This window comes from Ornithodoros turicata, chromosome 1 (assembly GCF_037126465.1).
Source record: "Ornithodoros turicata isolate Travis chromosome 1, ASM3712646v1, whole genome shotgun sequence".
Taxonomy (NCBI): Eukaryota; Metazoa; Arthropoda; class Arachnida; order Ixodida; family Argasidae; genus Ornithodoros; species Ornithodoros turicata.
Window position 1 is genome coordinate 126,307,932 of NC_088201.1, and position 13,814 is coordinate 126,321,745.

The window sequence follows — 13,814 nt, forward strand, 5'->3', positions numbered from 1 at the left end:
AGCGTATTCAATTGGGCTCGTTGATACATAGTCATCGCAAAGCACAGCGCACCTAAACACAGGACAAGGAAAATGCACACAACACCAGCACTGACTAGAAGCTTGCAAGTCAGCGGTCGTGTTGTGCGCACTTTCTTTGGCTTGTGTTTCGGTGCGCTGTGCTTCGCGGTGCAGTGCCCTTTTGGAGAGTGCAATATTCCAAGGGTGTTGATATGCAGCAAAAGGAAGTCTTACTTAGCTGCTGCAGCTGTTTTTCAACCGCACCGCAACATTTTCCACCGAAGCGTTTATCTTGCTTAGAAAGGAAGGTAACTGCAAACTTTCCAAGTGTCAAGCACCATTCGCTAACTTAAAAAAAGTCATCACCAAGTTTGTCAACATTGACAGTTTCGACAATTAAGTGCCCGCGGTTTCAAGTTTTCCTGCCTCGCCACCCCCTAGAAGGATTCGATCACCTCTATGGCTAACCAACAATGAATCAAAAAATGAATTCTCAAAATCTGTTGTTGTCCATTATAGGGAGTCTCGTAACCGGATTGTGGTAAGATGACAGTTTCTTACACCGGTCAAGTTGCGACATCAAAAGGATTCGGATGCTTCTGGAGGTTACTTCTCAGGTGAGATACGCCTATAATCTACTACATGTCTCCTTGCAAAACCACTAGACCAGAGCTGAAAAAAAAAAAAAAGAAACTGGAAGCAGTAGAGCAACACTGTATTCCGAGAGCTACGGCATGTGGATTGCACGCTCCTAGCCAACCATCAACTCGAATGATATCGCTATGTGCGCTGATTTGTTCAAAACGGTAGGCGTACGCCTTTTTTGTGACACTTATGCTGTTCATAAATGTCACAAAAATGGCGTACGACTCCCGTTTTCAGCAAATCAGGGCAGATAACGATATCATTCGAGGTGATGGTCGGCTAGGAGCGTGCTATGCGGTGAAGTTCATTTCGAAGAGTGTACAGTGAACCCTCGTTAATATGACCCCCGATAATCTGACATACGCGCTTTACGACCATACTCCTGGGGAACAATGCACTGAAACCTCTGCAAATCTCCCCCGTTAATATGACAATCCCGCATTATGACAAAAAATTTCGGGAACGATCATGGTCATAAAAACGAGGGTTCACTGTACACACCGCTGTTATCGATGTGGCAACTATCTGATGCCTCTGGCGTAGAAAGAAGTGAGCTGCTGCCGTTGCCACTGCAGAACATCTTTCTGGGGGGCCTCATCTGTGTGGAACGCCTTTCCTCGAAGGTGCTGTTTGAGGGGCCCAGACAAACGGTAATCGCTCGAGGTAAATCTTGGCTGTAAGGGGCATGGGGCAAAACCTCCCAGCGCATTTGGGCAAGGTGTGCTACAATCAAATTCGCTGTGTGAGGCCGGGCATTGTCATGAAGAAGAATGACCCTTCAGAACAACGTCCTAGGCATGTTCTTGCGAATTCCGTTTCGCACAGCACTCTTTATCAATGTGGTGTAGTACTGGGCATTAACCGTAACCCATTGCTCCAGAAAGCTCACATGGATGACACCCCCTCATGGAGGAAAGAAGAAAAGGAGGCGCCCCAACGGCTCTTCGACAGAAGAGAGAAGCGTGGGGCAAGTGGCGTAAGGATAGTACATGCGCTGTAGCTTCTTTGGAGCCGCGAGAGGGTCACATTACCCGAATAGCCCAATGAGGTCGCTTTGCATACGGCACTTTGGGGGCCACTTCGAAGCGCTACCACCACACCTCTCCAAGTATTTCGAAACTATGCATTGGGGGCTCCCATAGAGATGTATGTAACCGAAACTGGAAGGCGAGCGGTGATGTCGCTAGAGTGGCCCCCAGTCTTGGCTTCACTTCTCAAAGCAATAGGGCTCCTCCTCTCTTTCCTTCCTCCATGCACCACGCATACATCAGAAGACGTTTCGCATGGACTTCCCAGTAGCCGGCTGCGTCTTGCTTTTCTTTAGGGGTGGGAAAGCCTTATGTCGCCATTCCATGGTGCTTCCTTTCGTCTCTGTGGTTTCATCGCAAAAATTCTTCCCCCAACGGATTGTGACCAGTTCTGCAGCTGCTCAGAGACTGCCATGCGCGCACCCTACTGGTCACAAGTAATGTGTCGGGGAATCCAGCTCGCACAGACTTTGCGGAACAGTAAGTAATCGTGAATGATCGTCTCCACACTGCCGACACTAATATTACGCTGGGCTACAACGTCCCGAACTGTTGCTCGCCGATTCTCGAGGATGACTGGCTCAACGTCTGCGATGTTCACTGGTGTGACTCCAGCCAAACGAACGTGTCGATGTGGTACATTCGTCACCATATGCCGTCCTTCACCAGACTCTCTCTACCACTGATACACTCTTCCTCTTGACATCGTATATGTTCCCCATACTGTGCCTGTAATCTTTGCAAAATCTCAGCTGGTTTGACGTTCTCCTTCACAAGGAACTTGGTTATGCATCGCTGTTCTACAACTACACTGTTAAAACAGAACTTCACCACATAGCACGCTCCTAGCCAACCATCATTCCGAATGATATCATTCTGTGTCCTGATTTGTTCAAAACAGGGGGGAGGCGCCTATCTGGGACAAGATAATGTGTCCCAGATAGGCGCCTCCTCTCATTTTCAACAAATCAGTACACAGAATGACATCATTCGGAATGATGGTTGGCTAGGAGCGTGCTATGTGGTGAAGTTCTGTTTTAACAGTGTACGGACACACTGGTCGCCGCCATAATAGCTGCCGCTGTTGCATGTGCCACTGATCCGAGAAGGATTGTACTTCGTCATCTGAAAGTTTTATTCAATTACATTTACTCATTGATTTTTCTCGAGCAAAAGTCTCGGACGACCTTGGACGACCTTTGTATCAACAATCTTTTTGTGACAGGACTTTGTCAGCAACATAAAGGCTTTTCTAAACTGTTTGGTACTACATGAGTGAGCTAGAACCACAGAGTGTTGCAACACTTTAGAACTGTTCAATCGAGGCGTGCATCAAGTTCTGCTCGTTTAATTCACTGCACTTTAACAACCCCTTGCTAGGGACTCCGATGGGTCGAGGTGTTAAGACCTGCATTAATTGTCGATTAAATTCGGTTCACTAATTGAACGAATCTTGCAATGCATAGCTAGTACGAAGATCGTATAGTTTCCAACTATGTCTGCAAAATCAGCTTGAAAATTCTGGTCTGCTCTCACACTGGGAGCTTTATCGATTTTAATTACGAGTTACCAACCCGCAGAAGCTTCAACCCTTTTCCAGTTGATGTCTAGTCAGTCGGGCATTCCTTCGTGCTCCTTCGTTGAAGGGGTATCGTGCGACACAAAGACGTTATGTACGCTTCAACAGATGTCGACGGTCCTGTAATACAGGGGTTACGTTCTCGTATCATCCTTTGGTCGGCAGTTCAGTGCTGTGTCGTCGTCTTATTTGTGTACGTCCTTGTCTCTGTTCCCACACTGAGGGTTTTATCGACTTTAATTGTGAGTTACCAACCCCAAGTTTTAACCCTTTTCCAGTTACACATAGTTGTATTTACAATAAACAGTGAGCGTGACAAATGGGAATTAAAAACGTAGGGGGTACTAAAGAAGTGTGAAAACTGAAAAACAACAATGCGTAAAGACTGGAAGCTATTGGAAGAGCGGAGGTTTTAATAGTTCAAAGCGCCAAAACCGCTAGGCGTCGTTGTGATCAAGCGACATAGTGACGCCCAGCGGTTGTATAAAATGGTCTCTGGGGTGCCATCGCACTGTTAGTGGTATACAATATTAATCTAATTATCTGCATTTGCAATGGCTTACATATTCTACTGGCCACGCTACTGAACCTGCGTTGCAGTACAGAAAAAGTTGTACAGTGCAGAAAATGTTGCACTGACTCGAGCGCGCATGTCACACATCCGCCTCAATCCAACGTGTGTCGCGTTTCATTGGGCTTTCTGCTCGTTCTTCGTTCATTTGTAGGCTGAACCCACACTGGTGCACTATACACTGCACTGCACGAAAATGATCAGCTGAATTCTGTATGAAGAAGGTACTACAACGAACGGAAAGGAGGAAATACATGTGCTTTCCCTCGTTCTATATGGCTTTCTCGCTCACATCGGTATACTGACAAGGGCGTATCATGCATGAATATAAAACCGGGCTCCTGATCCACAATTCGCATGAACATTTAACACGTCATACCTAACCCTTTAAATACCATGCCAATGGTGAGGACGGTGCCGAGAAGAAGAACAGTCTCTGTTCCAAATATCGGCGGCTCTCGTCCTCACACTCTAAATCGTTTCACACCTTTAAAGGTGTAAAATAGGTGTATTAACAAAGATCACACCCCTTTCACACCCTATAACTTTGTTTTGGAAGGTCCTGAGGGTGTAACAATGGTGTACTACACCCTCAGGTGAAATATGGTGATAGTGTGTCGCCAGGGTGTAGAAAGGGAGTATGTTTGTTTTCGTTCACATGAACAAAAGTAAATATATACAACTACAGGGAACAGGAAGTTACATTACAAAAGTGCATGCCCTGGATTTACAACACGTCTACAATCTGGTAATGCATGCAGATTTAGAAGATCTGTTGAGAGAGTGCTTAAATTTCTTAAAACACGTTGCTCCTCATTGCAAGACAGAACAAATACATGATAGTGCTCATCATACTGAACTGTAGTTAATGTTTGTATGAGAAAAATTGTATCAGAGTTAATAACATGTATGCCTGCAATCTCAATGAACACGGGTAAGTCCTCCTCGGAAGATTCTTTGGCAAGCCAACAGCAAATGTGTTATCATTATCAACTGCACTTTTCACATAGACTATAGATTCTGCGTGAATATCACGGTCATGAATGTAACTCTGAATTGCTTCTGGGGCATGTTGAAGTAGTATCTCCTTGGAACCATCAGTAGATGTGGCATTTCTCATGAAGGGCTGCGACCACACATGCATTTGATAAAATTGATGCCTTCGTGCTTATGAAAGGGTTATGTTCTTAAAATGTCAATATTTTCTAGCAACATCTTTAAAATGCTGGTGTTTCCCTTCGAAACGCGTACAACCATACAGATAGGAAAGGACCAAACATCCTGATGAGTCGCGAATAATGAACAACGTAATGCATTTTAGAAGGGTTAGATATTTGTGGGTACAACACTGTAAAGCCTTGAAGAAGCGAATAAATGCAGCGTTCTAAGTAATGAACACGCATATGGGGGAGGTGCCTGCTCATGAGAAGGTCTACAGTTTCACGAAAAGCTATATACAGCTGCCATGCTTCACTGCCTGCACAGCTGCCACGCCATACATGATTGTCTGTATGTCGGCTGTGCATGTTTACACACATATTTAATCACCTTGATGTGCATACATATATGGACCTCAATGTGATTATACGCAATATGCTGGTAATTGTGAAAACACAGTTACCAGCATATTGCCAGAAACCCAACAGTTTTATTCGGCATTACACCCTTTACACCCCAATTGCCATGAGGGTGTTAAAATACACCTTAAAAGGTGTGCGCCATGAACATTTTGATTTACACCCTTTAAGGTGTAAAACGATTTAGAGTGCAGGCAACTCACTTACTTCCCTACCGGTGCGCTGGATTTCTACCCGTCTACGTTAGTTCTATTAGGCTTCTGCTTTCTTTTACGCAGTTTACTGTATATCTAACTGGAACACAGGACAGCTGCAACTACCAGTGCTTTCTCTTCAGGACATTTAATATAACCAAGTGAACTTGTGAGACTGTACAAGTTCTATACAATTTCAGTACAATTTCAACATGATGTAGCACAAACTGAATACACAAAATGCTTTATTTTGCTTCGCTGGTAACAGTGTTGCCTGGACCAGCAATGTCGTACCCTATTGCCCAGTCACTTCTCCTCTGGCTCTCTTTCCTCTAGTACCAAAGCTTTAGGTTCCTATGGATCTACCATACAAATGCAATGCACCTAGGCATTTTCCATTTGGCGATTCATACCAATGCGCCAAATAGAAAAAAAGGAAGTAAAATAAAAAAAAATCCAGTTTCTGATATCGCCCTTCTTCGGCTATGGCGTTGAGTTTCTAGTATAAGGGAAGATGAGAAGGCGGTGTCGTACATTTTACTTTCACAGTCAGTCAACTAAGAAGGCGTAGATACCCTGCGTGCTGTCTATACGCTCTGCACAGGTGCGAAGTCACTATGCATGACGTCACTGTGACGTTTCTGTGACTCTCTAACTGGCAATCAGAGGTGTGGGTTTGATTCCTGCCCACGACACTCGCTGCTATTTTGTCAACTACCGTCCTTTGATTATTGCACGGGGGTTTATGTGCCTTAGTACCGCAAAGCAGCTGAGCTGCTTTGCGGTACTAAGTATGTATCAATTCAGAAAATGTATCTATCAGAAAATATATGTATTCGGTAGCCCGAGCCCCCAGTACTCATATACATCACAATTTTCGTCTCATTTGCGCTAATGGTTCTCTAGAAAATTACGATGGAAAATTACAGGCAACCCTGTGTCGAAGTACTCAGCATGCGCATTGCTCGTTCCGTGCGGCGATGAAAAGTATATAAGCTATATGCAAGTGGGTCAGCCTTTTGCGCAGCTCCTCAGCATTTCCCGTGCCCCGTGTAGAGGAGGTGGTGTCCTTCTACATGAGTCCTGACCGGCGATGATGGTATGTCCCAGTGGATAGATGGTCGTGCCCTCTCACTAGGACGGTGCCGGTAGAACTGGCTTGCAAGCGCAGTGGCGCGCGCAGGCAGAGGCACCTCTTCGTCGTCTTCCACGGGACGCCACATCACACCCTCCTTCAGACGCGGAGCGGTTCTTGCAGTGAAAGTCCGCGTCGATATCAAGACGGGAAGAATGACGACGGCACGTGGACCGTGGACGGTTAGGCTTGGCGTCCTTGGCTTGTGGTGCTGACTATAGCGCGGACGAGGGCTGGCAGGTAGGCCGAACGGCATGCAGGATGGGGCGACGGAACCGCGGCCGGTTCGTGAGCGCTGGGCTCGTAGTGTTGTCGCCAAGGAGACTGCGGGGAGGACCATCGTGAAGCGCGGGGAGACCGGGAATAAAACTCACTGTGGCCTCCGTGCGTTTCCACGATGGAACATTGGTCCCGGAGCCCCTTGACCGCATGTGGACGAGCTGCCAGTATCTTCTATGGAAGCCTGGCGGGAAGGCGAGGCGGGCAGGGCTATTGGATCGCTAGTGTAGGAGATGCAGGTGATGCGGTCGAGAGCGGCGTACTGCTACCGGCACAGGGGCGTGTGGCTCGGGAACGTGCCCCTGGTGAATGCCCGAGGAGGACCGTCGCGAAGCGTGAGGCGGCGTGACGCAGTGAGAGTGACCATGGCGTGTTGGGAGTGGTGAGGTGCGGGAGCGGCGTTGTGATATGCCAGGTCAATGAATGCTGAGTGAGGAGCGTCACCGCTTATCGAGTTCTCGGTGGAATGGTGCACCGGACCTTCCGTGGTCGCATGGTAGTGCGGGGAGGTTGCCAAATTTGGGATGGTAACAGGGCTGAATTACGCCGAACGTAGCGTTCTCTGTTCGTGTCACCAAACGTAGAGGAGGTGGCGTCCCTCTACGTGAGTCCTGACCAGCGATGATGGAATGTCCCAGCATGCCCATGGTCGTGGTCTCACTCTAAGACGGTGCCGGTAGAACTGGCTGGAAGGCGCAGTGGCGCGCGCTAGCAGAGGCATCTCATCATCGTCTTCCACGGGCCGCTACACCCTTGTGCATGTAGAACGGCTTCATTGGGTTGCTCTCGAGTGAGATACCACAACAAATACACGTGAGATCAATGTTGCTTCATCTTTTAGTGCGATAGCACCATTGGAAGGGTCATGTCAAAGGAAAAACGGCGGTGTCAATCTGCGGACACACGTGCAGACGGTAGCGCGCGGACAGCGGAGGATGAAGTTGGCGGCGTGCAAGATGCGCGGACAAGTCCGATCGTGCGAGTGTGCAGGGAGAAGTTTAAGTATATGCAATAGAGTGCGAACCAAGTACGAGTCACGGGCGAACTAGGCGACAAAAGGAAACAGAATGCGATCGACGGCGACGGGCTGCCGAGACCGAAGAGAAACGTAAGCAAAAGACAACAAGTGGAAGAGAAAGGAGGAAGCAAAAGAAGGAATCAACGAAAAGCAGAAGAGAAAGGAGGAACCAAAAGAAGGAACCAAAGGCTTATGCAAACGAATTTCCAATGGATCCACTGATGTATCTTCCTAAATTTTTTCACCATATAGCGTTATGGGCTCGTCTGGGAATGCCCCCTTATTGCTGCTTTCCCAGTGGACAGACGCTTTGTCACGTGCTTTCTCCAACTTTTTTTTTAATCTCATGCGCAAAGACACCTTGCATAGCGTATTGCATGCACATATCACTGGGTCCAAAACAAAAGAGTCGGCTACAGTCTAAGCTCGTTATTATGACACTCGTTAACACGACATCCTCACTTTGTGACCGGTTTTCTAGGGAACCGTTTTTTCCCCATAGAAACACCATGTAACTCGCCCTCGTTATTATGACGACTCGTTAATCCGACTGTGACCGAAATTTTGAGGACGGACCAAGGAGAACACGTGTATTCTGCCCTCGTTATTATGACAGCCGACTGTTGACCTCGTCGACCATGAACAAAGTTTCGAGAACGAACGGAACGAAAACCCCGGTGTGTCTGTCCCAATTGTGACCACCGACTGTTGACCCTGCGGCTTTTGTGATCCACCAATAATATCAGTGGCCCCGTGTGACGCATGTGTGGACAATGTCGTACAAAGCACACCCCCGTCTTCAGAATTCATTAGTGAGTCATAGTCTTGCACCGAAAGCAGGGCTTAAAAGGCCAGGTCGTTCCCTCCCTTGACCATTGCGTTTAACGTGCATAGAGTCACTAAATAGGAGTAGCGACACTGAGCCACGCCTACGAGCGCGACTGCCATCTGCGTCGCTTAGTAATGGGACGGCAACCGCCCCCTTCTCCGCCGGTGAACAGCGCACAGGCGAGCCAGCTCGCAACAGAGGAAACCGGTTTTGGATGGAGGGGACCCAACATGACGACGCGTTCTTGGAACGAGAAACCACGTGACACGATCGGCCCAATCGCGGACACCGAACGGCGGCTTACGCGCGGAAAAGGAATGCCATACTCTGTCCCCTATTTAATGACTCCAATCGTGCATACGGGGAACGCGATGAGCATGGCTGGAAACAAGCGCAAGCGGACAGAGCTGACTGCAGGGAGCTGATTGCAAGCGCTCAAGACGGCTTTGCAATTCTCCGAGCAGCAGAAGGACATTCAAAATGTGCATGCTATTTGTAACGCAATAGAGACAGTGGAGAGCTTGCAGATTGAAAGTGCTGCGAAACAGGCAGTTCTGACGGATTTCTTTCGCAAATAAATTGTAAATCAGCAACTGAATCGTCTTCATTTTAGTACAGCATGTAGCAGTAGATCCACACAGGTGTATGTGTGTTTGTGTGTGTGTGTGGGGGGGGGGCGTTTTTTTCGTGTGTTTCTCGTTAATATGACAACTTCGCTTTATGACCAAAATCGGCGGGAACGGACTTGGTCATATTAACGAGTTTAGACTGTATATAGTTAGCATGAGCGGCAAACCAGCGGAACAGACGTCGCACCTAGCCGTTCCACCGCAATTTTACAAAAAAATAATAATTAAAAACGTTTAGCGTCCCCTGTTAAATGTATAACTTGTACTGTGCTTACAAGCAACAGGCTGCTAAGCTAGCCGCCAACGTAATCTGTCTGCCTGCTACTTTACGGAGCTTCTGCACGTTGCTACCTAAAAAATTTTCGGCCGTCTAGGTTTGTACGGTGTCCGCCTACTGACCATAAGGTTCCCGGTTCGAACACGGCCGAGGACGCCAGCAACTTGGTGGTAGAAGGTAATAGTTGCTTAGTTAGTCTTTCACGGGCGACGCTAAATACGGTGTGCCGTGTAATGAGCTTTCGGCGCACGTTAAAGGAGCTAGAACTCTACCAAGCTAGCCCGCCGACTGTGTCGGCACCAAACGGCGATTTTCACTTGTTGGCTGTGACACCTTTTGTATAGAGGAATCCCACAGGTCCGCATCCAATCAATGCGATCACGGTTACCTAGGCTCGGCCAGCCGCTGTTTTTCAACGCGAGCACGTATTTCTTCTTATCTTCATATTTTAGACTTTATTGCAGAAAGCGTGCGCAGAAACAAAGAAAGATACCCACGTGTTTTGTAAACGAAATGTCTACGTGTGCTGTCGTCATTGTCAGACGCAGAAAGAAAGTAAATCGCACCACCTCTTAAAAAACAGGCCGCGTCAAACGAATGACGATCAGAAGTATATTACACGGTCCCACATTTTCTGTCGCGCATTTCAGGCCATATTACCAAGTCGCGTAAGTTCTTCACTTTTTCTCGCAGCTTCTAGACTGCTCTCCGACCTAGAGCAGATGACGTTATATGTATACTTACTCGTTGCCGTCTGATTGGGTGCTACAATTCTTCAGATGACGTAACAATGAATAGATGTATCTGAATGGTGGTACGTCTAGTCGCCCGTATATATATATATAAAAAGTGCGTTTTTGTATTAACACTGCACCCGTTATGAAGGAGCAGTAGTAAACAAGAATTTGTAAATAGAATTACAAAGTGCAGGAGAACAATATTACACCTATTACATCCATAACTAAATAGCTGCAGGTAGGAGTTCGTACTTCCTTTAAAGAACCCTGAGGGAGGGGGGGGGCAAAACTAACGCGGGCACGAACAGTTGCGTGGCCGGCAGTGTTTGCGCTTCACGGTGTGCACAAGTTGTAACCTCAGCGAGGTTACATCGTCTGTGATTGCTTTTGACGCTGCTTCACTTGACTGGTCCTTTACGCTACCTCGAAGCGACTTGTCAGTAATCCAACTGTTATGTCATCAGTGTTGAAACAGAACTTCACCGCATAACTCCTGCTTGCCAACCATCATACCGAAAGACACTGTTCTCCCGCCTGTTTTCCTGGAAATGTAATACGGGGGCCTCTTTTGTTACACTTTACATTTACGAACATGTATAAGTTGGCACGGGTGGGTGGCGTTGTGAGCCCTAGCCAATGCGGGCCTAACGTTTGTGGCAGCACGATGATGACGATGTGATATGGGAGACGATAATCAAGGGGATGAGGAAACCTGGGGAAATGAGGAGGCGCTAGACTACCATCTTGTGCTCACACTACACACGTTTCGCCTCGAGACTGTGACCGTTTATGAAGCGCACTTAATTTCCCCTTTAATTTCCACAAAAAGGCATACGCCTCGCTCTAGCCCGAATGGTTGGCCTCGAGTGTGTAATTAGTGAAATTCTGTTTTCAGAGAGTGTGTTCCAGCGGGATGGCCGAGGGAATAAAGACATTCGCTCGACATTAATACTCAATACCCTACAGAGATTGAGGAACAAAAAGGCCACACAGGGCACGGTTCAGATTTCGTGTCTTGTGTGCGTTCTTTCCCTCAGTTTCAGGGTATTAACTGTGGATGTCAAGTATCACCAGCTCGCATGCTTCCTCGCCGTTATGTCAGTTACACCCGCTGTTTCGTCTCACAGTGCTGGACAAAAGTTAACGGAACGCGCGAGCGGTGTATTATCTCCTCAACGCGACACTCTAGTGGTGGACGGAAGCTGGCTCCCAAGCGTTCAGGGGGGGGGGGGGACAGGATTGCGCCATTAGCGACACCAATGCAAACCACTTCACGAGCGCTTTCAAGCGCTACCCAAACTGCCGCAGTGTGTCGCAACCAGCGCGCTCGCCCACCACTCTGAATGAGTGCATGAAGTCAGTGCCGTGTATTGAAAGGGAGTCTGGCCATTAGGAGGAGCCTAAAAAAGAGGCTCTACCTGTCAATCAAACATGGCCGCATTTCATTATTTCATTGGTTGCTGCTTTCCACGGGGCCCGCCATGACACCAAAATTTCTCCAAAACGGAGATGAGGCTTGGTGCGGTGAGGTCTCTTTTTTTCCCCAGGTAACTACTCTACTTTTATTCAGTGAGTTTTATTCAATCCTCCTGTAACTCTGCGGCTTCAACTTTTGCTCCTCCGTCATTATTTATATACAAAAATGACATGTTCCGTTGCTACCGTTAGGCCTAGTGAAGACTGCGATCTGAAGAAAAAAGCAGGAAAGATGCCACTTATGCGTAAGATTTTGCATTATATAATTGAATTTTATTTATATACATCTTTGGGCATTTTTTCGATCTACTTACGTTACGTGATTTAAAAGTTCACAGCGGCAGTCGTCTGCTACGAAGAAGCGGTTCTCCACCGCTCTCCTGGCCAATTGCTTCTGCCAGCAACCATTTCTGCAATTCTGAGTCTTCCCATAATGCCTCCCTCCATGCAGTTGGTAATGGGCGCAAAATCCGTCGTTTTGGTCTGTCACCAGTGATATCCGTTTCAATCCAAATTCATCCCGTTCCTCCAAAATAGTAACACCCGGTGAATAAGGGTGATGAAGTATAAGTTCTGGATGTCCTCCAGTAATAGGGAACTGTATCGCCAGACTCCCTTTTAATACACGGCACTGCATGAACGCGCTTCTGCACGCCGCTAGTGTGTTACGCCGAAGAGGATATTATATACACCGCTCGCGCGTTCTGTGAACTTTCGCCGACAACTGTACTTCCAAGGTTGTGTGGAAGACGATTCCTGGGTGATTTCAAGCAGTCTTGCACTGTGGTCCGGTCGACCTCTCAGATAGTTTTTCGTTCCAATATATATTGAAGCCAAGTGCTTAGGAAGTACATTGGCGAAGGAAATAGCTGAAAATATATTGCAGTTGTTAAAAAAAAAATCTTCAAAACTGTCCATTTTGAGCACTGCGATTCCTTGCAGTTTTCAGACGTCGTATCTTCATAACCATTAAGGTCATGCAGTTATTTTTTTTTCTACACTTATTGCTTATGTGCCGCAGTAGTGTTTCCTCTATCTTGGGGGTTCTAAGGTTTGCAGGTGTCCAGGTAAAAAAATCGCAAAGTCGCCTCATTTGCAAAAAATCGTACTTTTCGGCGCGTAACTGCTTTTCTGCACATAGAAGAAGGCTAACATGAGTGACATCGTTCTGTTCGTCTGTAAACGCTCTTTTAATCCGTATCAAAGATGTGGTTGGAAAATCTCGGTCGTACTTCCTGACGCGCGTTTAGTGAGGGATGGTATGGCAGAAACGCGCAACTTCGGTAGCGTATTTTCCATATTCGCCCGCTCGTGACGTGGTTCGTATTCCTCACACATGTTGTTCATGACAAGCTCGCATAGCGTAGTGAAAAAAACAAAAAATCACCTCACAAATGGCTAAGGCTTCGTTGCAGACACTCAAAAGTAACCCCATCATAGCAACATGTATGGCGCGGTGTCGAAGCTACGGTAGCGTGAGAGAACTGATGTTCTGAGGCTGGAACAACAAAGAAGGGACAAATACATACAAAGCCTCAATCAGACTTTCATCTTTCATCGTTAACTTTCATACGGTAGCGTTTTATGGCGCCGTACTTTGACGAAAGACACACACAAGGCGTGAAGGAAGAAGCTGCGCATTTCCTGCAGAGCGGCTGAGATGATGTGTCATAAACCGGTGAAACATAATCCGCTCTCCGTGTAATATTTGGAGAGGCGATCGACAAAAATTCTTTCTGTCGCTCCTGTTGACTTCATGCCACTCCGTCTAGGCAAAACACACGCTATTCCTGTTGTGTGAGAACACAAAAAGCTCAGCGCTTCTTTGAAAGGGCGTACA

General features: G+C 47.2%; 1 protein-coding gene across 1 annotated transcript in view; it reads left to right on the forward strand.

Annotated features, from left to right (window-relative positions):
- The first annotated feature begins 523 nt into the window (after positions 1-523).
- The window catches only part of LOC135368704 (bestrophin-4-like), a 74,329-nt gene continuing 61,038 nt past the window's right edge, over positions 524-13,814 (forward strand). Inside the window, exon 1 of the mRNA XM_064602160.1 lies at positions 524-617. Within this exon, the coding sequence (XP_064458230.1) occupies positions 547-617 (71 nt within the window). The 5' untranslated portion in view covers positions 524-546. The remainder of the gene's footprint in view (positions 618-13,814) is intronic.